Source organism: Drosophila virilis, chromosome 3 (genome assembly GCF_030788295.1).
Source record: "Drosophila virilis strain 15010-1051.87 chromosome 3, Dvir_AGI_RSII-ME, whole genome shotgun sequence".
In the NCBI taxonomy this organism is placed as follows: domain Eukaryota; kingdom Metazoa; phylum Arthropoda; class Insecta; order Diptera; family Drosophilidae; genus Drosophila; species Drosophila virilis.
Window position 1 is genome coordinate 16069433 of NC_091545.1, and position 25052 is coordinate 16094484.

At 38.9% G+C, this 25052-nt stretch overlaps 1 protein-coding gene across 15 annotated transcripts in view; it reads right to left on the minus strand.

The window, feature by feature from the left end:
* Positions 1 to 214: 214 nt before the first annotated feature.
* Positions 215 to 25052, minus strand: part of nrm (neuromusculin) — a 220550-nt gene continuing 195712 nt past the window's right edge. For 5 of the 15 annotated variants that reach the window (XM_070208063.1, XM_070208064.1, XM_070208065.1 and 2 more), the window contains 18 exons: positions 22315 to 22496; positions 22018 to 22193; positions 21821 to 21952; positions 21613 to 21728; positions 20718 to 21102; positions 19777 to 19906; positions 19606 to 19701; positions 19379 to 19537; positions 19194 to 19276; positions 17051 to 17237; positions 16150 to 16179; positions 14349 to 14489; positions 12764 to 12797; positions 10939 to 11831; positions 10294 to 10776; positions 8784 to 8878; positions 5564 to 7321; positions 2022 to 4658 (listed from right to left, as the gene is read on the minus strand). In XM_070208063.1, the coding sequence (XP_070064164.1) occupies positions 3408 to 4658; positions 5564 to 7321; positions 8784 to 8878; positions 10294 to 10776; positions 10939 to 11831; positions 12764 to 12797; positions 14349 to 14489; positions 16150 to 16179; positions 17051 to 17237; positions 19194 to 19276; positions 19379 to 19537; positions 19606 to 19701; positions 19777 to 19906; positions 20718 to 21102; positions 21613 to 21728; positions 21821 to 21952; positions 22018 to 22193; positions 22315 to 22496 (6331 nt within the window). In that variant the 3' untranslated portion in view covers positions 2022 to 3407. Of the gene's footprint in view, positions 1658 to 2021; positions 4659 to 5563; positions 7322 to 8783; positions 8879 to 10293; positions 10777 to 10938; positions 11832 to 12763; positions 12798 to 14348; positions 14490 to 16149; positions 16180 to 17050; positions 17238 to 19193; positions 19277 to 19378; positions 19538 to 19605; positions 19702 to 19776; positions 19907 to 20717; positions 21103 to 21612; positions 21729 to 21820; positions 21953 to 22017; positions 22194 to 22314; positions 22497 to 25052 lie in introns of those variants that run through there. The other 10 variants (XR_011416360.1, XM_070208068.1, XM_070208072.1 and 7 more) reach the window with 10 other exon arrangements.

Consider the following 25052-nt stretch of genomic DNA (forward strand, 5'->3'; position numbering starts at 1 on the left):
TGCTGATTTATATAATTTATGTGTATAATTATACAATAATGTATGCATGTATGTATCTATATGTGTATATATATATTTATAATTTGATGTATTTCACATAATTAATAATAAATAATATTTATAATTAATTACAATAAATTGCATAACAAAATTCATTTGACTTTCCTTTTAGTTTTCCTCTTGATGTGTGTTCGTTAATATCAATTATTTATGGTTTTAATAACCAATAATTTGGTATTGTTCGGCTATTTTTTTTTAATTACTTGTTTTTTTTTTTTTTTAGTTTGTTGTATACAAATAGAAAACCATGAAAATTAATATTAATGCTAATGTTCCTTATTTCCTGTTTTTTTCTTTCTTCTCTTGAATGAAGCTAATTTTTTGTTTGTCTGCGTAACTCTTTATGTTGGTTTTGATGGTTTTTTTAATCTCTTCTTTTTTATTAATTTTTTTTTCATATGATTGTGTGCATTTGGGAGCTGTTTGATAGTTTTGCGGTTAATTTTAAATACACAAGAGAAGAAATAAATTAAATCAATATATATTTGTTGATGCGTGTATTTATTTGATTTTTTTTTTTATATTTTATACCCTTGTAGAGTATTATAATTTTCTCACGAAATTTGCAACTTAGATGAGGGCGTCTTTGACTCCATCAATTATATATAGTCCGTGTGCAACTCTTTATATTCCAAATAGTTCCTCTCTTTTACAGCTGTCTTTGTGAACCTTTGCATAGGCGCGTTTTTGCTTTCCTTTCTTACCTTTGAGTCCAATAACGAACTATTTGAAATTGTATATGCCAAACGCTGCAATTTTAAGCTTCGCTATTCGCTTGACATGTCTGCAAGATAGTTAGCCTTATATCTACAAGGGTATTCAATTTTCGGCGTGCCGAAGTTAGTTATTTTTTCTTGTTTAACTAAAGTTAGTGGTTGCTTGCATATTAAATGTTTTCGTTTTAATGTTGTTTCCGTTAATTACTTTTCGATTTTAATTGGTAATTTTTATTTTGATATATATATGTATATATTCGCTTGTTGCTAAGTACAATGCCTGCTTATGTTTGTTTTTGTTTTTGTTTAGTGATAAAAACTATGAAATTGGTTTTTGTTTGTTTTTTTTTTTAACTGTTGTTAATGGGCCTATTTAGGTATGTGTATTGACTGTCAAAATGTTTTGCTAGTTAATTTAGTGCGTGACTTATAATATACATATGTTTTTATATATATTTTTTTCATTTAATTATTTTTATGTTATAACAATTAATATCATTTTGTTGTTTTTGCCTTTTTCATAAAGTTAAGAAATTCGTTATTTATTTGCTTTAAACACTTTTCGATTTTCAGTTTACAGAAGCTCAATCGTCCGCATTTCGTTTGCGCTAAGTACAAAAGCAAAAAAGGTTATATAATAAAAAATAAACAACAATTCATTGAATAAACATCATAAAAAATAGACCAAAATGCACTTCAAAATATATTTGGAGATTCGTTTGTCTCCAAGATTATTGCTTCAGCTCCTCCAGAGCTCCCGTTTTCTTGTTCTTTTTGACCTGGGCATAGAGCGAGGCGGCCTTGTAATTGATGGGCCCATAATGCTGACTCTCGAGATCGGCATAAATGAATTCATCATCGAAACTTGCGGCATTCAGTGGCTATATTATTATTGAAAAAAAAGTAGGTTGTTTTCTTTATAATTATTTTGTATGCAATACCATTAAATGGAACATGCTTGAAACAATTGTTAGAAAGCGCACTTCTCATGCATATTAATAATCTATAACGCCTGTCGTATTTGTAAATAAGCAAATGAGAGAGAACTGAGCGTGAAAAGTGTGTTTTAGATAGCATATGGAACGATTTTAAGAATCGAAACTGAAATCAATATCATATTCATCATCATTATCATCATCATTTTCAATGGACAGCAGAACGACAGTTGAAATAAATTATTAACATTTGACCATAACAGAAAGTAATATTTATTAAAAATTTGGTATATACGAATAATTGATTTACCTTTTTCTATTGTGACATTAAACATTTAGCTGGGCATTTGATATTTAGTGGAAAGTTATACAAAAAAAATTTAGAATATATAGGTATTGCTGCCTTTGTATGGATCCTCAAAATCGGACACATGCTATAAGAAATTAATATGTAATTTAGAACACACTTCAAATATTGTTATTTCTATTTAAGTAAAAAGAAAACTTGTTAGTTTTTGTTTTGTTTATGCGAGTTAGGCTTGAAGAATGCATTTAATACCGCTTAAGTGAACTTTTTTAAATATTTGCTTTGGTTTTCTTATTTAAGAGTAATCATAATAAATAATAGGTTTTAAATAATTTAGTAAAATGCTTGGCTTCTGTTTGGTTTTCACTTCAATGGTATGTTTCTATTTCCTTTCTTATTCAACTAATTAAATAAATAGCAAGTAAATAAACTAGACGCTGCGCCCAGTTGCCTCTCAGTGGTAAGAGAAACCTTCAAGTTGGGCAGCCAATCATTTCTATATACAATACAAGTGCTTACACATATATATCTGAATTGTTTAAATATTCATTTGTATACATTACACAAAACTACTTCAAACTTAACACACATACAGTCAGAGTTGCCTTAGTATAATACTTAATTATTAATTATATTTATTTAATATAAGAATGAATTAGTTGTGCTTCTGGGAATGTTTAGTATTTAGCTTTATAATGCTCGTTGATTTTGCTTGTGTATTATTTGTTGTTGTTGTTTTCCTTTAGTTGTAGTTTAAATTAATTTTAATATTTGTTCATCAAGTTTAAATTTATGCTAACTATATACACTAACAATAAGTGCCTCTACAGTTGCAACTTTGCTCTGTGGACTTTTTGTGTATTCGATTTCTTCATATTAGGTTGTGTTTTGGGCATCTCTAGGGGCCACAAAATGTTCTATTACAATTAGTTGATATATGAATAATAAATATATATATATATATATATTTATAAAAATACGTAAAAACATTGGCAAAAGTTGATGAAAAATATGACAGCAGGGTAAACAGTTGGCAATAGCGAATCGCATGCATCACGACGATATTGGATACTGACTGTTGAAATGGTTATAGTCCCTGCCAAAATGCCAGTTTATGAAATTGAGAACCATTTGCTGAATGATTTGATGATTGAATAATCTCTAAGCTATTGTATATAAGTATTTTAGTGACTCGTAACTAAACTGTTCTTTCGACACATCTCTCTTATTCTGTTTACTTATATCATTTGAATTTGAATTATGCTAAATATAAATATGTTTTTATTCCCTCAGCTTTAATTACTAAATACCTTGTATGCGTCATTTAGGCCTGTCTAACTGTCAATTTCTCATTTGTATCTTTTGTGTCTAACGTTCTCCCCTCGAATTTCAAATGTGCACCTCGCGATAGCTTTGAGTCAGAAAGTATCTCAGTGCGCCCGCAGTTGCATTTGCAATGGCTGCACTACTCTGTGAGCTGTGGGCGGGCGTTGTGGGTGGTGCCGTAAGATTGTGGCTTGCTGCATTATCATCAGCATTATCATCATCATCCACCATGTACTCCTCCTCGCAAAAGGAGTAGCCCAAGTCCTCATCTTCCTCCACTGCCGCAGCAGCAGCAGCTGTTGTTGTTGCTGCTGCAGTAACAGCAGCAGCAAGCGGCTCGCTTTGTTGGCCGCTTGTTCGGACAAACATAAAGTCCGGATGCGTTTTAGTTAACACCTCTAATGCCTCTAATGAGGCAGCGGGATTTAGTTGACCCGTAGCTGGTTGCTGTTGCTGCTGCTGCTGCTGCTGCTGGTGTTCTTGCTGCGATTGTTGCTGCTGTGTGTCGTTCTCTTGGCATTTTTCATAATCAGACGCTGTTGTTGTTGCAGGTGTTGGTGAAATTGGCTTAAAGGCATGCCGTTCACTCAGCTCCAATGGACGATAGATGAGTGGACCCTGCGTCCGCTGCTGTTGCTCCCTCTCCTGTTGTTGCTGTTGCAGTTGGCGGCGCAGCTGCTGCAATTTGCCGTTGGCCGTTTGTGTTGTCTGGAAATGGAAGGTGTGGTGTTTGCGCAACGGCAAGCGCATCGGGCGACGCACCACCAGGCAATCGTAGGCGCCAGCCAGGGGTTGTGTCATAGGCGTGGCACTTGGCATGGGCGGTACATATCTTAAATTCTGATTGCAGTCGGCGGCAGCTAATTGACTTGCCTGCAGCAGCAATTCATTTGGCATTAGCATTTGTTGTTGATGATCGCCACGCCCCCGCCCATGCCCAAGCCCATTGTTGCCGTGGCTGTTGTTGTTGTTGCTAATTTGTTGCTCAGCCGTTGCTGTTGCTGCTGCTGCTGACGTTGCTGCTGCTGCTGTCGCGGCTTTGGGGCCACTATAACTGTTGGCTGCAAGGGCTTCTGTGATGTTGCTCCCTTCGTCGTCGTTGTTGTTGTTGTTGTTTCTGGCAACAGAGGCATCGGCATCGCCGGCATAATGCCGTTTGATATGTGCGTAGGGGTCGCTGATGGTCTGTCGTCGTAATTTCTTACTGCAGGCATTGCTGCTGCCTTTGTTGTCGTTGCTGCTGCTGTTGTTGTTGCTGATGTTGCTGTTCCGTTTAAGTGCTAAAAATGGATTAGTGGCCAACAATCGCGTTTGCTGTGGTTAGTTTCGTGGTTGCAATGTTTTCAATGCGATATCGCGCATGCAATGACGATTGTGTTGTTGTTGTTGTTGTGGTTGTTGTTATTATTATATTGTTTTTTTGTGGTGTATTTCCATCAAAATTATATAGATTAAGCAATCGTGACATGTGAAAGAAAAAAGTGTAAATCATAAAAGTAAATTAAAAATAAAATCAATTTAAAATAAATAACATTTTAAGTTGTTTAATTCAAAAACGAAAGAAAATTGAGCCTTGCTCATTTTTTTTTTGTCGATTTAGCTCTGTTTCCTGTTTTCGTGGACTTGATTTTCTATATCTTTTAATTGTGTATATTATTGCCTGTTCTTCTAAGCATTTCATTTATGTCTAAAACATATGGTTAGCAAGAGACACTTAAATTTGTTCACTTTAAAATTATGTCTAGTTTCCGGTTTTGGTTGGATAGTGGTTTTTCTCGAAAGCTGTTTTTATTGAAAGTTTCAACCCGCAGTAAAAACTAACTTGAATTGAAACCTGGCTTGCTGCCTTGAAATCAACTAAGGAATAGTTGGAAATCGTGCTCTTAAGATTGCTTTTATCTCAAAAGTATTAATTTTGAAGTCTGTCCCAAAGAATTAACTTCTAGAAATAGAACACAAATTGTTTGGACTTATAGTTCTGTTAATGTAATTAATTCAACCATTTCGGTTGGGCAATAATCAACTACCCCACAAATGTGTTCCTGTCCCTTATATATATTGCGCAAGAATAGACACCAATAAAATAAAACTTTAACTTAAAGTGTGCGGCTTGTTGAAAATTTGGAGTTGAATTTTAAGTTTTTGCACCCAGGATAATGAGCTGCCTGCCAGATGCAGATGCCTATGCCCAATGCGAAAAGGAAATAGTGTGTACGCACCTCATGTGGACCTAAGCGAAGTGGCAGCTGTTGCATTGTTGATGTGCTGGAGGGCTTGCACTTGCCACGACTGGCGGCACTCACGCTGCTGGCCACCGACAGCATGGAGGTGGAATGCGCTGGTTGATGTCCCAGTTGGTACTGCTCATAATCCTCAGGTGTTGTGATTTCCGGCGTTGGCTGCCTTTGATGCTGCTGATGCTGGTGCTGCTGCGACTGCTGCTGCTGCGAGTGGCGATTACAGCGTGAGCTGACGGTGCCGATGCCGCTGCTGTAAAGCGAATTGGATGAGCTGAGCGAGGTGGGATCTGTGACGGGCGCCGACGAGGCGGATTCATAGGACGAATTAATATTGTGCGCCGGTGAGCCGGCACGTGCCAATTGCTGCTGCTGCTGTTGTTGCTGCTGCTGCTGCTGCTGCCCTTCCACGTTCATGTAGAGTGGCTTGCGGGTCAGGTTGAGGCCCGAGGATGCCGCCTTGTGCGCTTTGGGTGTGCGCTGGCCCAGTGCCGGCAGCTGGGACTCATAGGAGCTATTGGATATGCCCGAATCGCTGCGATAAATGCTCAGGCGTTCAGGCTCCATTAGTTGAAAGTCAGCTGCAGCGCCAACGGCGCCAACTGATGCATCAGCCTTTTGCTGGTGCTGGCGATGGTGATGTTTCTTCTTGTGGCTCGCCGAGACGACAGCAGCTGGCTGCGTGTGCAGCTGCACTGTGGCCAGATTCAGATTCAGATTATGATTCAGATTCATATTGTGACCAATGCTGCTGCTGCTGCCGTCACCGCCCATATCCATGTCCAAATCGCCGCCACATTTGTCCGCCACATTCTCATAGACGGGCGGATCATAGAGGCGCATGGGCTTGCCGTTGGATTCAATATCGCCATGGCTGCCACCAGCAAAGGAATGATGCCGCTTGCATTTCGGCGCCGTTGTCGTTGTGGCCATTCCCAATGAGGCATTCAGATTGTAGGCCGGCTTCTTCAGCTTGTTGACGCCATTGGGAAACTTCAGTGAGTAGAATTTCTTATCCATGTCCATGCGGTCCAGCAGGCTGCCCGCCTTGCCGCGCTTGCTGCGCTGCATGCTACCCAGCAGCTCCTCGCCGGCCGCATCGTATTTCTTAAAGTTGCTGGCGGCCAGAAAGGGATTCGTGTTGAGCAGCGCGGAACTGGGCGCAGGTGGTGGCGGTGGCACACGCTCAACCACCGCGTATGTGGGCTGATAATCATGCTCGATGGCATTCAACAGCTGCGCATTGGACGCGGAATTGGTGTGAAATTTATGCGACTGTTGTTGTTGTTGCTGTTGCTGAGATTGTTGCTGCTGTGTTTGTTGCTGCTGCTGCTGCTGCTGCTGATGATGATGCTGCTGGTAGTATTCGGTGTAGCTTTTGGGAAAGCAATTGCTTAGATTATATTGTATTTGATCGGAGCTGGATTCGAGCTGATCCAGACTGCGATTATGTGGAGCCGTAAGAGGGGGCGGGGCTGTGCAGCCACGCCCGTACTGCAAAGTGTTGTACTGCTGATGTTGTTGCTGCTGATGTTGCTGCTGCTGTTGTTGCTGCTGTTGCATTTGTTGGTCGTAGTAGTGTGTTTGCTGCTGTTGAGGATGCGGATGCTGAAGAGTCTGGTGATGCAGCAGCTGCTGGCTGTTCATTGCTTGACCAATATTTCCATTTAGTCTCTTGGGTCGTGGAGCGACGCGCACCACATTTGTGTTGTTATTAAAATTTGTAGGGGTAGTAGAGAACTGCCATGCGAGACGATACGAATACGATGCGAATGCGAATGCGGATGCGGGCACATGCAAGGGGCGTTTGTTTTATTTTTGTTTTCAGCATTTGATTTGGTTATGCGGCGGAGCAGCGTGAAAGAGTTAAGAGAGAGAACATTCGATTAGTTGTCTTAGTTAGTTATGGATGTTTGCATATCGGTTAGTTACGACTGTGAAGCTGTGGGTGAACTGTATCAACTGTTGTAATTGGAGCATGTGTCAGTACTAGAAAACAACACATATATTAGGGGAGTTTAGGGGAACAGGTTTCTTAAAGTGAATGTGGACTTGTGTGTATTGTAAATATGCGAGCTATACGGGAACTTTACTTTTAACATTTTATTACCATTGAATATTCTCAGCGTTGGAGATCGTAAATATTTTAACATTTACTTGAGCTTGAGTCAAGTTTATTTTAATTTGAAGCGCTTGATAACTCACACACGCCTTTTGGCATTTTTTATAGTCATGATAAAAATAAAATAAATAAGTCTTTTTGACTTTTAGATCAATTTATATGCAAAACGCATATTTTCTGCCTCTAAATTTTTCCATTTAACTCGCATATTTTAAAAATTTAGTGCATTCACATTTGTTCAAAGTTCTCTTCAATAATAAAAATAAATTAAATTGTAAAAAACTTACATACTACATGCTACATAATATTTGAATATACACAACAATATGAATTTCATATCAATAAATGGAATAAGTCTTTAAAATACCATAGATACCAATGCCAAGGAAACTAAATTTAAGAAAAAATATTTTTAAAAAAAAAGTTCACTAGACGACACATAAATCATGATTATTTCCGTTTCTTTGCGTAAACTGAAACGGAAATTCTTGATTTTGGATGTTGCTTGTAAATAAATGAAAAAGAAATAAATCGGAAAAATAAAACAAAGAATACGAAAAAGATGACACAAATGACAAATGAATGATGAATGAGAGACATCATTAGGCAATGGAGAGCAAAAAAGCGAAGGGAGTAGGCTAGTTATATACTACTCGTAAATGGCTAAGATAGACACCTCTCTATACAATATATTTACTTAAATGACAAAAAACTAAATCATTGAGTTTTCTCTTTGCTTTAACGTTAAATTTGTTTACACACAAACAAAAGAAATCAATTTTTTATAGAAGTTGGCATAACACTAGAGGCCAGTAAAACTATAAGTCAGACAGAGATAGAGATAGACATAGACAAGAGGCAATATACTGAGATAAAGCTTAGACTTATACATATATAGTACATAGTAATACGAGGCGAGATTAGCAATGTGTGTGGTTGCGTGTGAGTGTGCGTGTGTGTGTGTGTGTGTGCGGTTGTGTGTATGAGCGTGTTAAACGACTCGTTTCATTATTCAGTATTTTGAAAACATATCTATGTATTTTTATTGGAAAAACAATAAGAGAAAAAGTTTAACTGTACCTTGTTAGGTGCCGTTTGCAGACCATGAAACGGTAGATTCTCATACTCGCCAGGTTCCGTCAATGGATCCCCCAGTGAAGACGACTTGTCGTGTACTATATAGTATACGTATACGGATCGGTTGATTTGGCGATTAGCGTTGGGTTTTTTTTTAAACATTTTTTTTCAAAAATAATTTTGGTTTATTTTTTTTTTTTGAAATCAGAAAAAGAACCGAAAATAATTGGAAAAAATAGACGAGAATATAATTAGTCAATTATAAAATTATAAGGTTTGTAGGCTAACAAAATGTAGACTAAAATTAAACTTAATATTTTTTTTTGTCATACACCTAAGCTAAAGATTTTTTAACTCAAATTGAAAACCTATAGAAATTATAGTTACATAATATTTCAGTTTTATTCGATTTGAAGTTTTACTTCGTTTTATTACATATGAAATTCATGCAGAAATGCGAAACACGCACAGGCCAGGACAATACACAAGCAGGCAACATGGAAACATTGAAAAATTGCAAGCCAAACGAAAATTAAATATTTAATTAATGATAAGAACATCGATAGTTTTGACTAGAGACAAGTTTCTTGTTGTGTTAGCAGATGTTCTTCATGATTTTTGGTTCTATAAACTTTTGAAGTTATGCGTTTCTCTTACTTGTCGCTTCTCTGTTTCTTATATAAGGACCTCGACGCTTGATTCGTTAAAGTAAATTACTTACAGCGATTTGTTTGTGGCACAAAGAGATACAGATTAGGAAAATGGCGATAATAATAATTGAGAGTATGCATGTGTGTGTATGTATGTACAATGTTTAATGCTTAAATGGGCTTGTTATGAACTTATGAGAGACTGTGACTGTGACAGGAATACGGTTGAGAAGAGGACGGAAGTGTTTCACATTATAAATACCAAGGCTGCAATTATTATAAAAATTTCATCGATGGTTTGAGCCATGGTTTGTGTTGGTTCAAAACATGGTTCTACACATCGCCTAAAAATGGAAAATAAGTAAGAATAACGATCTGGAACCGTTTCGTTTACAAACCGTTTTGCAGCCTTATTATAGACTTTAACGCTTGTGTTGCAGAAGAGATTTATTTATTGCAAAAAAATTTAGTAATCTATGCTGAGTCTCATCTTCAAATCATCTGAAATTGCAACTCAGCTTTTTCAATGAGCCCCCAATTGCTTTTCAAATAAATTTCTATGCCTTAAACTGTAAATTTATATAGGTATTCTTGTTGGGGTGGGAGCATGAAACATTTGCCTAGTCACCTTTGGCTAATAATATTACCAACACGTTTAGAGCATACGAGAGTCACTTGGAGATATTTGTGCAAAAATGTACAGAGTATTAATAAAGATAGGCTACACGGCATAAAATTCAATTGGAAATGCAATCGATGTAAATGATTTATGAGTTCACAACGAGCAGAGTGGGTTGGGCGAGTGAATGAATGTTGGGCTGTATATGAGCTATATATGAGATGACTTGTGAGTTTCTTCTTACTTTGGACGCGTTCGACTTTGCTGGGTGACACCACAACGGTGCGTTTGAGCAGAGGCGGGCGGTTGCCACTGTTGCTGATGTGTATGTTGCTGCGGCCGCTGCTGGTCAACAGCTGCTGTTGTCCAGGGCCATGACGCAACGGCAATATGGGTGGCGGTGGGCGCGGCGGGGGCGTTGAACACTTCAATATGCCTGGTCGCTGTGGTCGATCCAAGCAGCTCACGCCAGGCCCAGCGTGGACTGTTGCTGCTGCCGCTGCTGCTGCGGGTATTGCTTGTGTTGTTGTTGCCGCTGTTGTTGTTGCTGCGGTGTCTGTTGGCGACGTCTTGTCTAATGAAGGCGCTTGAAATGTCACAGAGGCATGTGATTGGGCACTGCTGGGACTGTTTATTGTTGGTGTTGTTGCTGCTGGTGCTGTTGTTGTTGTTGTTGATGTTGTGGTTGAATTAGTTGCTGTTGCTGTGGGCGTCTTTTTGTAGGTGACTAGCGATACGTGAAGATACATGTGTGTGTGTGTGTGCGCGCGTTTGTGTGTGTGCATGATACGCAATGCGATGCAACATAAAAGGCAAACGATAAATAAAAAAATAAAAATCATAAGTTAACAAACGGGCTGATAGTCGTCCAAGATGTATGTGTTATTACCACTGCCACTGCAACGTATGCCCTTGAGGCGATGCTGTGCCGCAAAGGGCGATTCTTGGCTGCCACGCCCACGCCAAAATGTCTGCAACAGACCGACATGACTGCGCTGGCTGTCCCGGGTACCATCATCGCTGGACCGCTTCGCGCGCCTGAACACAAAGTCCAAAATGCGCTGCATGCTGCTGGGAGCGGCAGTCGCTGATGCTGTTGCTGCTGCTCCTGCTGTTGCAGCTGTTGTTGCAGTAGGATTGGCAAGGCACGCGGTTAGCTCTGGTAGTGCCTCAGCTGTAGCGGCGTCTGTTGCATCTGTCGATGGCAAGGCAATGTCAGTCGGATTAGTCTTCATCAGCCTACGGTTGGCTGCTGCAGCTGCAGCTGCTGCTGCTGTTGCAATTGCTGCGGGCGATGCTGCCGTTGCTGTCGATGCTGCTGTATCTGCTGCTTGTTCTATCACCGTCACCGCCACCTCGGTTAGCATTGTGCTGTTTGAGTTAGTTTGGCTATCGTTCAGTACGGCGCTCAGCTGTGCCGACAATTGACTCGCATTTGCACTGGGATTTGTGTTTGGATTTGGATTCGGTTTCAGTGTCATGCGATTCACAGCAAGATTCTCTTTAGTGTCGCTGCTCACGTGCAACATGACACCTGGCCGCAGTGGCCAACGTGGCGGCGATTTTGGTACTGTGGCATGCAATGAGCTGTTCCGCGTTGTGGGCAGAGGCGTGGCCAGCTCATTGTTGTTCTCGGCCGTAGCGAGCTTTTGTTGATGTTGTTGCTGTTGCTGCGGTGGCAGTAGGGTTGCGGGCAACAATGTGGCCGCATCTGCCGTCATTGTGTCGTGTATGGGCAAGGCCACACCCACTTGTGGCAAGACCGGCTGATAGGATAGCACACTGTGATATGTAGTATGCATGTGTATGGTATGCGTGTGTGCGTAGGTGTATGCGTATGCGTATGTATTGCCATTGCAATAATTGTTATTTTCGATGTAAGGCATTTGGTAAGCGTGTATTTGAATTAAGCAAGCGAGCAACAAAGGATTATAAGCCACGCACATCGATACGAACAGGAATTCAATTTGTATATATACGTATAATATGTGATACATGTGATGATACATAAGTTACAGTTGATTATATAGTTGTTGTTGTTTTTGGGTGCGCACAATAAGAAATTGATATATATGCAACGAAAAAACGAAGTGGTGTGGGAAAAAATATAAAAATAAAACAAATTAAAATCGTTTAAAATATTGGCAAGTCTTAAAAATCATGCACATTTTAACACTAGAATTATTAAAAAAATTTATAAAATTTTCTTTAAACAATTTTGTTTAATTTTAAATGCTTGAGTTTGAAATTCTATCGGAAATATATGCTTTCAGCCTATAAATAACAAACGCCTTGGTATTTCTGGAGTAATATAGACGTGCGCGTTATAATTCTCAATTGATTTTAGCGGGGACTCAATTATCGGAAATGTATATCAGAAAGGTTTAAAAGTTTATTCTCCCTTAAATATTCAACAGTCAGAATTTTGTAGCGCAACTTTGTTTTGGTCCTTCAAATTATATTTTTTTTGCTAATCTCTATCGTAATTAGAATACCTTTATTAGGAAAATTTTAAAAATGTTAATATTCTTCATAGGGCGCATTTGAATTCTTTTAGACGCAAGCAAAATCTTTTAATCTCCAAATAAGAAATAAACAGATTTCAATTTTGAATACATTTATAATAATTAAAAAATGAAACATAAAAGTCTTTGCGTACATTTTCAAAAATACTTGAATATTTTTAATTAATAACAATTCAATGCAGCACTTACCTTTGGTTGGCGCTTATGGAAACTTCCGTATGATCTTAACCAAATGAATTTAAATCAAATGATATTTGGTTGTCGTTGTTGTTGTTGTTGTTATAATGCAAGTGTGTGTGCGTGTGTGTGTATGTTGTTTGTAGTTGTTGTTGATATTGTAGCACAATATGAAGAGTTTGGCGCGTTTTGTTTGGCAAAGCATTGAAAGCATCGTTAAATGTATTGTGGTTGTTATTGTTGTTGTTTGTTGTTGTTGTTTGTTGTTGTTGTTTGTTGTTGTTGTTGTTGTGGTTGTTACAGCGAGCAATTATTAAGTGAAGCAGCATTGAGACAACAATATGTAATATACACAAGTGTATGAGTCAGATAGATAGATTGTAAGCGATAGTTTGTAAAAGCGAGATGCCAAGCAAAATTAATTAAAATTGTTGCAGATAATACGAAAACAGCAAAAAAAAAAAATAGAAATGAATAAAACAAATAACAGCCATTTATTTTTGTTGTAGTTTGTTGGGTTCGTTGTGGTTGTTAATTAGTTGTAGATATTTTTTGTTATTGTTGTGGGTTTGTAATTAATGTATTTTTTTATGCCATTGATGTGGTTGTTGTTGTGGATGTGGAGTTTGTTTTTGTTGTTGTTTAAGTATTAAACATTGAATTGAACAAAATTACCATTCACACAATTCAATAATATATACATGGGTATATAAAGCGTTTATAATTGAAAAACGAAAACATGAAAAAAAATACATAATTATAATTTGGTATAAATATAAATAAAAATCTATCAAATTAAATGTATAATGATGTATATTCCATACAGGGTGTTTTTGATAGTCTATTAAAAATTGTTAATCCATAAAATATTGTTTTGTTTCTTGTGAAATATATTATGAAACGGTTCTAGAGCATAAATCTGGTTGTTTAAGCAACAATTGCATCACCCTGTATGGACTTATCACTTCAGCTTCTTGCATTAAATGCAAATATGCAAAATTTTCACAGCAAAGCGCAGCACGAAAGCTTTAAGCCAGTAATTAAAATCAAGGCAAAACAACAAACCAAAAAACAAATTAAATAAATAAAGTTCTTAGCCCATGCAATGAGGCAGCAGGGCAAATCGGATTTGATATGCATTCAACAGAGAAAAGCTATGTTATTTAAATGGCATACTTATAAAGTGAACAGGTTATATATTTCTGTGAAATTGGCATAAAGCTATGGGAAGTGTCCTGTAACCTATTCTGTTGAATAATTGGATTTTTCATGCACTTAAGCAGATGTTTTCTTGTGAATACTCTTATATTCTTAAATAATCATAACCATGCAAAGGTCTGGACATGCTGCTTTACAGGCAAAATTCAAATGAAATAATCCTTAAAAATAACTTCTTAAAAGATGCCAGAAAAATGTTCAATTCAAGTTTGTGGCACAAATAGTTCAAATATAATTTCAACTCATATTGTAGGCTATGGTTGTTTATATTCGGTTTGTTCAAAGGGCCTAACACTATGCTTGGGGAAAATTTCCATAACATGACAAAACAGACTGTTCGCAGTCATTTTGAGTTAATTCTTGTTATTATTGTACTCACATTTATCCTGACGCCGACGGCGACGGCATATGCATATAATTATGCAGCAAATAATAATGACGGCCAGCAATAAGGCCAATATGGCGGCAACCAGTATAATGAGCGTCGTTTTGTCCCAGCGCTGCCACCAGGCCAGTTGTTCTGCAGAAAGAAAAACGGGAGTGGGCGTGGTAGAGAAACAGAGAGCGACAGAGATGAGCATTAAAATATAGCATACTTTTGAGCAAAACTTAAAGCATAGGCAAAACTTAACAATACATGCAATTCTTTACAACTGACAGCCGAGCTAAGCCCGATGTCTGCCTACTTAGCCACTTGACTGACTGACTGACTGACTGGCTGACTGACTGACTGACTGACTGCCAACAGACTTAGCTGCTGCTGCTGTTGCTGCTGCTGCAGTTGCTTGTCAGCTAACTTTAATTTATCAACTTGTCACATGGTTTTGCCATGCCAGGGAACGACGGCATTAACCATGCAGCAGCGGGAAGCGGCAACGGCAGCGGCAACAGTTCCGCACATACAAATGCATTTCATGTTTTACTTAAAATGCACCCCGCACCCGTACCACCCGCACCCGGCCAATGTCCCCGTCATGCCCAAGCAATGTGGCATTGTCTTATGAAATTGTGCTAGGCAGCTGGAGCGGCATCCTTCAGCCGGCTCGTCTCTCATTGTTTTCCATATTTGCTATAATTCAGCTGTTTATCATCCAAACAAATGAATTGTCTTTGCCAGCAGTGCGCACTCAATGTGTGTGTGTGCGTGCGTGTGTAAGTGTGTGTATAGTGTGTGGCAGACGCCTTTGTTTCGTGGCAACGTTTATCTCTGTTGGCGTGTGTATTTGTTTTCTGAGTGTATTCACATATGTTATGAGCTATTCATTTTGGCATCGTGTGCGGATTCGCGTGTCAACAACATTTAGCAGTCAGCAGCCAGGCCCTAAGCCTCTCCTGCCCCAACAACGCTCCTTCTATCCGTTTCCTATCTTATGCAATTAAACAAGCGAGAGAGCGACAAATGAAAAATGGCGGCTTTTAGTTTTAGTTCGCTGCGTGTGCGCGCGTGTGTGTGTGTGCGTGTGTGTGTTTATATATTTGGTTATGTGGATTAGCGTTGGAATGTGGCACAGCGGCGGCTTTTGTGTATATGTATGCCAACAGCAGCATTGTTTATAGCTTTAAGATTGTTGTAGCCGGTCATTGCATAATTAACAATAAGAAATTCTACTGTTTGATATTTTTAATAAATAGCAATTAAATATTCAAGAATCTTGACTTACTTCACCTAAAAATTACTGTATACTTATTAATTTAAATCAGCTCTAATATATAAATACATCATGAATTCTTGAGAAACTCTTCTTAACTACTTTTCTACAAATTTCTAAAGAATACAAGCTTTTACAAATTCAGAATAGTTCTTGTTCCTAAATAATATAATAACTTGATTGCATTTACATAAATGTTTTTAGTATTTAGACATGCAGTTACTTACTTTTTGGTCGCACTAATTAATTAGAAGCGTTTCAAATTCGTTAGTGAGGCATAAAATGGGATTAGCATTATATTAAAAAGCAAATGGAAAAGACAGAGAATAGCATATATGTATGTTAATTCACAGGATTGACCAAATCAATTTGCTGCTGCTCAATACTAAATTGGAATTAAGCAAATGTTTTCAATTCTTTTCACATCAGCTTACATTAATTGGAATAATTTATAGAACTCAACAAATGGGGTAAATAAAAAGAAAGGGGGATGTAAACTCATAAGAAGTGAGAACGTTTTACGGCATTTACCTTGCCACCAAATATAAAGTGCTGAACCAGCTGTTAATATAAAATAGAAAACCAAAAACTTTACACTATTTTTTTTTGTATAAATAATAAATAATATGTATGACCAAAGAGAGAGTTTGGGATAATAGCTGGAAGGGTTTCGATAATAGCTTGTGGGCTGCAAATTACAAAAGAGTATATAAATCAAAGCCATTGTCAATTTTAGAAAACGTCGATCAGCTCTAAAATATAAAGTGGACCACAAAAAAAATGTGTTGACGTCATCAGCTGTCAAATTTCAATTTCAATTTCAATTCAATCAATGAAATGGTACAAAAAGTGGCATAGCAAGTGGACACAGTGAAGCTGGCAGATTAGCTGGAGGCTGGGCAACGGGCGTGGGGCGTGGGGCGTTGTGTGTATTTGACAGACATTAAAATCGCGGAAAACCCAAGTGAAATTCACGACTTAAGCAGCTGAAGAAAATCAGAGCGCATAAAAAATAAAATAAATATAAAAGAAAATTCGACTGATTTCTTCGTAAAGGACGCAAGGAAAAAGCGCAGAAATCAATTTCCGTTGGGTTGTAATAAAACGTGGAGCATGTTAGAATAACAGGTAAGCAAAGGGAAACGGGTGGGGATGATGGGGGAAATGCGAATTGCTGGGCGCCAAACAATGCCCTAATTGCCGCAGCCAGCGGAGACGTGGCCGCCATTTTAGTTTAAAGCGGAAGCAGCTAGCCAACATTTTATGCAGAGCATAAAAAAAGAAAGCACCGGAAAACGGAAACAGATGAAGCAAATATTGACAGTAATCAGCTTCCGATGCTTCGTCTCATTCCGTAATGTTCTGCTCTTTACTTGTTTTTATTTTTTTTTTTTTTAATTTTTTTTCGTGTTTTTTTTGGAATATTACTCACCAGCAACTTCAATCTCACAGAATGCGCCGGGTCCAACGGAATTGTTAGCCACACATCGATAGGTCCTGGCAATGGCGTAATCCTCTTGCAGTATGTAAAAGCTTTTGTCCGCAAAGGTCTTCTTGTCGCCAGCGCCCAGCGTTTCGACTGTTTCATTTTCAGCTTTAATTGACCATGAAAAATCGGCCTGCAATATACAGAGATAACAAGAGGAAAAGAGATAACCGGAAAGCATAATTGAGAGTTAGAAAGAGTTGAGCACACAAGAATCGAGTACAAATAGACCTATGCAGGTCCATGTCTGTTGATGTCTGCACCTTTTCGGCTGTTTTGCGGAATTTCACTTTGCACTTTGGTAATTCAGATTTTCTTTTTTGTTTGTCTTAACAATTTTCTCTTGCATTGCAATATTTCTTTGCATTCCGAGGCTGTGTTCTGTATTTGGTTTTGGCATTTTTGCGGGCCAGCGTTGTTGAGGCAGATTTCCAGTCTTGGTTAATGGGCATAGAGCTGAACGACATGGCCGATCTGGCTTAACTGCATTTGAAACCTGTCACTTGGCTTACACGAATGTGATTTGTTTGCTATTCGAAAACCAGGCAGAGATAGAAAATTTTGCCTTTATGCCATTAAATATAAAACAAGTACTCTTCAATGATTACCTCAACCATAAAAAGGCTACTGGATATTTCTCGAATGCACATTTTGAACGAAATTTATATTCTACATCGAAAACTGGCAGTTTTCTTTGGCCAGTTGAATAACTTTAAGCTTATGTATCTCATTGCTCTTATTACCTTAGTTCTGGCACACCCAACATCGATTCGCATCAATTTCTCATCTGATTGCATGCAGCGTTATTAAATTTTAACTTTACGCCCGTTGAATAATTTCCAATCAAATAATTACGAGCCACCGACTTTGCTCCGCAAACACATACACACACGCACACACACATGCACAGAGGCAAGACTCGTTTCGCTGCGGTTGCTGCCTGTGTGCGTGGCAATAAATCTTTGGGCCAACCTGCAGGTTACTCTTGCCCTCCCTCCCGCCTTAATCGCCAGCACGCTTTAACTCAAGTAACGGCAAAGCAAATGCAATTGTAAAAAAAAGGAAGAAAAAATGCAAAAAAAAAAATGTTGCACTGATTTATGCGGCATGGCAAAAAGTGCGAACTCCAAACTGAAGTTGGAAGTCGAGTTGGCAGTTGGTGCTGCAACCGTTGTTGCCAGCAGGAGATCCGGGTTCCGTCCAAAAGGTAAACTCATAAAATTGAAAATACTTGCAGCTACCTGTATGGAAAGAGAACTGAACTGAACGAAAAAAAAAAAAAAACAGCCAAAGCTCTATCCGTTGCTGTAACCACCCATCAGCATGCACCACAATTGAAATGCTATCGTTATTACCATTTCGTTGGCCTGCGATGGGAATCGGAATTCTTTTTTCTTTTTCTTTTTCTTTTTCTTTTTTTGTGGTAGTTTGGGTTGAGCGTCGCGCAGAAGCTTGCCTTTGTTTTGAGTGTGCTCTAGGCGAGGGTATTACGAAGTATTAGAATGTTTGACATTCATATATGAAAATATCCATCACAATAAGTTTATCATGTTTTACGTGTGCTATAAGGTATAGATGCAACAATAACTATTCGTTTTAGGCATTTATTTGTTGTTTACGCTTGCAATGCCATTTTAACACAATCATATTTTATTATGCCACATACACACATTTAATTCGCAGTATTTAAAGTACAATCATGGTCAAGAGACAGGCTTTAAGAAGGGCTTCCTTCGATTCAAATTAATGTTCATATATCTCCATCACACTAGTTTCGAAATACTGGGCTCGTATTTTATATATATTCATAGTTGAATTTTTCAAGCGTTTGATTGTTGTTTACTTTTTGCAGAGCGCTTTCAACCTGATCATGATTCATCTTTGACCCACTTTCCAAAATATATTTTTAGGAGTGCTTAAGCAGATTCTTTTTAAAAAGGCAGACGGACTTTGAAGTATAGGATATTTTTGATCAAATATCTAAGCAAATCATTCGACATATAGAGTATCTAAACTACGTCTTTTACATTTGTACATTTTACACACTTGTTTACAGTTGCGTTTGCCTTTATTCATCATTGACACTCACCTCTTGAGGATTTCCGTATGCTGTGCAAATAAGTGTATCCTGATCATCGATTTCTCGCCTTTCGATTTCACAGCGCGGCGTAACTATATCCGAAATGAAAAAAATACGTAGTAGAAGTGAGGAATTAGTTATAACAAATGGAAACACAATCGTAACCCATCCCCCTGGCCAAAACAAGAACTTACACTGAACATCGATGAGAGTTTCGGCAATACGATCTCCATGCTTATTGCGGGCTCTGCATCTATAGATGCCCGTATCATTGCGCTTAATGGGATCGTTGATAATCAGCGTATTGCCCATAGTAACCGTCTGGTTGGGATATAGCCACTCATATGAAGGTTCTATAAAATGAGAAAATAGTTGCATTTTGCATCCGCCTATCCTAACGCACAAATGGCAATTCATTTACCTGGATTAGCTTGCGATTTGCATATGACGCGTCCTGGTATATGATGTTCCTGCACATAGACAATATTCTCCGAGACGCTGATGTTATTCGGTGCGTCTACAAAGAGGAGAGGCAGAGGAGATGTCACAGTCAGTTTTATGTGACTATCATGAGCTGGTGGGCAATACTCACATTCAATGCTCAAGTAGGTGGTGCTGTTTACTGTCGGTCCTACCGCGTTTGCCGTCGAGATGCACATGTATTTGGCGTTATCCGATTCGATGTCGAACTTTTTATTCGGAAAATTTGACATGTTGAAGTGCTGGTAATCGGTTTGCAGAAAATAAAAGAAAAATACAACATGAAAATATGTCATTTACGTGAATTGGGGATGAATTTTGATACCGAGTCTGAGTCTGCGGATATAGCTGCGCGAGTCGCAGCTGCCATTCGGCCTTTTTTTTCATGTTTTTATCTTCTGTTTTTTTTTTTTACAAACAGATAAACAATTCAAATTAATTGGCATTTTGTTTGCCATGGCAGTCCAAATTATTGAGCATTGAATAGACAGCTATTTATGTATTGAGTTGTTCATATGACACGAGTGGATTTTACGCGTAATTGATATGGGATAAAAATATTGAATTGAGAATTTCGTTGAATTTCTGTCATATTATAATTGGAACGATTTGTTAAATGCGCTGCAACCTGAATTGGAAAGGGATGTGCTTTATTTACTTCTCGGGTAAGGACCGGCTAAAGAGTACTTAATATGTTTAAGCTTTTCTTTGTCTCAGGTTTATTATGAATTCTCTGACTCTCTGACGTGTTGGCATTTTTATTGTGTGCTTAGTACTTGTCTAGAAATAAGTTTATTTATATATTTCTATTAAGGTGCCCCAATTTGCGACTCTTTACCTTATTGAAAGGAATGCCATACCCTATACCCTTTGGTAAAGTGAGGTATATTGACTCTGTGAGATTGAATGTAGAAGGCAGAATATTTAAGTTATAATCTTTAAAGACTTTATATACCAGGAGTTTCTTTCCCATTCAAAAATATATTCTTATTGTTTTTGTTGGTTTAAGTTTCCTTCCCGTTAGCTCGATTACAGTGCAACGAATGTACTTACCAGAACTGAGAGCATGCTCTCGAAATCGCCAGTGGCCGGGGATGCGTCCATATACTTCTCTTTGACAAAGTAACGGGTATCATTCTTGTCAATTGGCGTACCATCCTTCAGCCAGGCGATCTCACAGCGGGGCACACACTCGATGCGGCAGGTCAGATTAAAGTTGGAGACGGAGTGAAGGACGCCCGTGTAGGGTTGCATATTCTTGATGAAAAATGGCGGAGCATGTACTTCCAAATTGACTGTGGCCATTACGCCCTTGCCGCCCTCATTGTACGCATAGCAGGAGTAGTTGGTGCGGCTATCGAGGCCGACGGGCTCCACGGTCCATTCCTTGGTGACAATGTCCTGCAGCGGGCCGCGGCCGCCACGCAGCCAACGGTATCTGTTGGGTTGCGAGAGCGTTTGAGCCACATACATGAATTTGCCCATTTTGCGGTAGAGTGCATAGGATGCGGTGGTGGATTCGGATGAATAGTCGAATGGATGGCCCCCATTGTACAGGGTTAAGATTTGTGATTGTGGCATGTAGGTGGTGAGCGTGAGCAATGTACAAAGGGAATGATTCAAATGTAAATCGATTAGAGCATGCGTTTCTTTAATTTCATGAGCTGCTGAATGCGTTGCACTCATGCTGGACAATGTTGATAATGTTGATGATATGTGTGTGGGATTAATCAAATTATGTTGTGGTCGCATTTGCTGTTGCTGTGGCAGCTGCTGCTGATGCCGCTGCCGCTCTAGTTGTTGCCTTTGTTCCTGTTGGCTTTGCAACAGCAGCGCCTCGAAAGCTGAATCTGCCTCATGCGGCAGCAGGGCTTGCACGGTATGATATGCAATTTGTGGTGTGGATGTGTTGTGAATGTTGTTCTTGTTGGCTTGTAATGCTACAAACCTATTCGATTCGGGGTAGCCCGGATCATCCACAGAGCAATAAAAGATGACGCTCTTCTTCTTAATAGCAGTCGGTGGAAAGTGCGTCAGCGTGGCTGGTCCAGGCTCGTAGTGCACCTGTCAGGCGGAGAGAAATAGAGAAAACACAGCATTAATTTTAGCTAAGAATGAATGTGGCTAGTCGTGACTGTGTTTGTTGTTATGCATACCATTAGTTCCTTATCCTCGCTGCGTGGTCCCCAGCCAGCAACATTGTAGCCCTCACAGGAATAATTATAGAAGAAGCCGCGACCAATGCTCTCGAGCAGCAGCTTGCTGGGATCAATGTGACATAAATCCTCCTGCGCGAAACACAAGTTGGTCAGTTTGAAACAAAGAGAGAGAGAGAGAAAAAAAGACAACTTACTCTTGTTTCCTCGCAATCGGGCAGCTCCTTCAGCAATGTGGAATTGGCATACCAACGCACTTTGGTTAGCACCGATGGATTGGCGTCCAAAATATTGCAGAACAGGGTTACATTTGACTCATCGCTCTCCTTGACGGGTCCCTCGGGTATCATTTGCACCTCGACCAGGGGCACGTCTGCAGTTGACAGAATAATAATACGATTAAAAAGCGGCTTGGAATTATATTTAGGAATATAATGGACCTCTAATGGATAACTTAGAGTCAGTTATAATAATATTCGATTATTTCAACTTACACTGCACATCGAGATCGATTTGCTGCTCGGAGATGCCCTTGCCAACGGAATTGGATAGCTCGCAGGTGTAGTTGCCAATATCTTCTTTATCCGTGGACTTTATCACCAACGCCACGTTCTCCGAGTTGCCGCCCTGGTAGCGAACCGTATCGTTGACATTAACAATGTCGCCGTTGCGATACCTGCAAAAAGCAAACAGGAGACGAGAAATTAGTTGGGATATTTGCCAGACAAACGTTGCATGGCATAATTTAAGGGCGTTTGACTAGCTAGTTGGGTCAGAGTCTGCCTAAGTTAGCACACATACACGCACACGCATGGATCTATTTATGATGCATCACGCTCACGCACAATCATATGCGGAAGGTGTGTGTGAGAGAGAGAGAAAAACACAGAGCCAGAGAAAGAGATAGAGACGGGCAGCCAAAGGCGACTTTTCTTTTGTTGGCTATTTAAAATTTATAGGCACGTCTCATTGTGTTTTTGTTTTCATAACCACTTGAACAGAAATCACACTGAGAGAGAGAAAAAGATAAAACAAGAAAGAGAGAGAGAGAGAGTGAGAGATACTGGTACGGAGTTTTGTCAATGAATCTCAACTACTTTTTAGGCTCAGCCACAGACAAAAACAACAAGAACAAAGTACTAGAAAATTAAGTCAAATGTCCTTTGTGCCTTGGTTTACTTATTTACTGTCGTTGTTTCTATTTCCTCTCTGCTGGCACGATTTACAGCTCTTGTATAAGCTTTTAATGCAAACTGTACTCAAATGTCGTTCATTTTGCAGTTGCTTGTTTGACAAATTTTTTGTTCAACTCTTTGGCATTTTCTCTGCCTTTGCCCTGAGAGTTGGTCTCTGCCTCGCTCTTACTCTTGTCTGAAGCATGATTGAAACTTGTTCTAAAATCCACTTACAAATCTTGAACCGATTGGTAAGGGAAAGATTTACAAGAGATGCACAATTGGCAAAAAAAAAAAAGAAATTGCAAATTAAAGATTGCATCGAATACTTAAGGCTCAAAAGTTAGAACTAACATTTGAAATAAGTTTTAATATCGTTTATTGCTTTATAAAAGCATATTATTTGCTTTCTATGTTATGTTTGATTATTGAAAGTTCTAATAAACTGTTTACTTTTCCATTCTCAAGTTAATTGTCAATAACTTAAGAAAAAGTCAGCAATTCAAATACTGCCTTTACTGCCAGACAGTAAACACACACACACACACACACACACAAACACACACACACAAACACAACCAGTCGCAGAGGCTAGCCACAAGCGAGATTCTTCATTTACGGACAGCCTCAATTTATTATTTTATTTTATTTTATTTCCTGTTTTTTTGGTGCATTTCCCAGTGGCATTAAAATAATTTTACGCACACTTCTGTCTGGCGATAAAAGGTTGGCAGTAAATAACAAAAATGGTTGCATCCACGTGTTTGGGCGAAATTAAAAAATACAATGCATACGCTCCAGCGGTGGGCAGCATAAATGGAAATAATATTGGCTACAGGTCGAAATGCAACTGCAACATCCAGCCCGGTTGGCATACCAGAGGCTGGCTCCGGACTCGAGGCATGTTGCTGGCACGGCTCAATATAAATTTTAATTGATTTACAATAACAGAGAAACGACAGCAACAGCCGCTGCCTTCATGCGTACAAAAGCAATTTTGATCGTTTGGACTACACATTTTCCAGCTTTTCCTCACATTGCGCTTTTGGTGCGAAGTAATTTTCAGTGTTGCGGCCACGTCGATTTAATGAGTTAACGTTGCACAACTTTTGTTGCATAAATCCCGCATATCACCAGCACCGGACAAGCGTAATTAATTTTAATTATCAGCCCCAAAAAAGGAAGGACCTGTTTTGGGTCCACAAAAAAATGTAAAAGAAATTCACGTATGCTAGGCAAAGCATTTATTTGTCTCCTCTTGTGTCTCAAACCCATTTGTCAAATCTCGTGTCTTGCGTGGAAATGTGCGTCCAGTGAGAGACAGCCGAAAATATTTATTTAATGTGAAATGAAAAAGGTATTGAAATTATTTGTATGTCTTGAAAGCAGCTGGCAGAGTGCTCCTCACTTACATACGGCCAACGGCCCTTGCTACTCATTAATATACTGAGGTGTGAGTGTGTGTATGTTTGTGTGTATTTGTGTGTGTGCCTAGCAACATGAGGCAGACATTTTTAATTGGTTCGTAGCAGCTCCAGGCACTCATGCAACTTCGCCTTTGTCGTCAACAAGCCGTAAAGTCAACTTTTTTTTGGCATTTTCTTGGCCTGAGGCAAATTTTGTGGTTTATTGCCAGTCGCTTAAATAATTCAACAATTACAATTACTTTTGTGGTGATTTATAAATTATGTGAAAGACTGGGAAACTGTGAGAGGGGTACGCGTGTGTGTGTGTGCATGCTGTCTTTGGGGCTTGTTTGTTCTAACGTTCTATGGCTGCTTTTAAGGGTTGCTTTCCTATTGTTAGTCTACGAGTTGACTTTGGGGGAAACAGACAAATGCTCGTAAACAGTCCCAGAGCCCCAACCTTGGCCTATTGTTGGCGGGCGCAACAAATTAAGATTAATTTTATGTAAATATTTCATGCTGAGTGGATGGAAGGTAACAACATAGAAACAATCACAGCGTGCATAAAACAAAGTCGATTTGATCTCCTGTAGATCATTATTGTAGATATCAATTGAATTATATTACGTGAGAAAGTATTTTAATGAATCA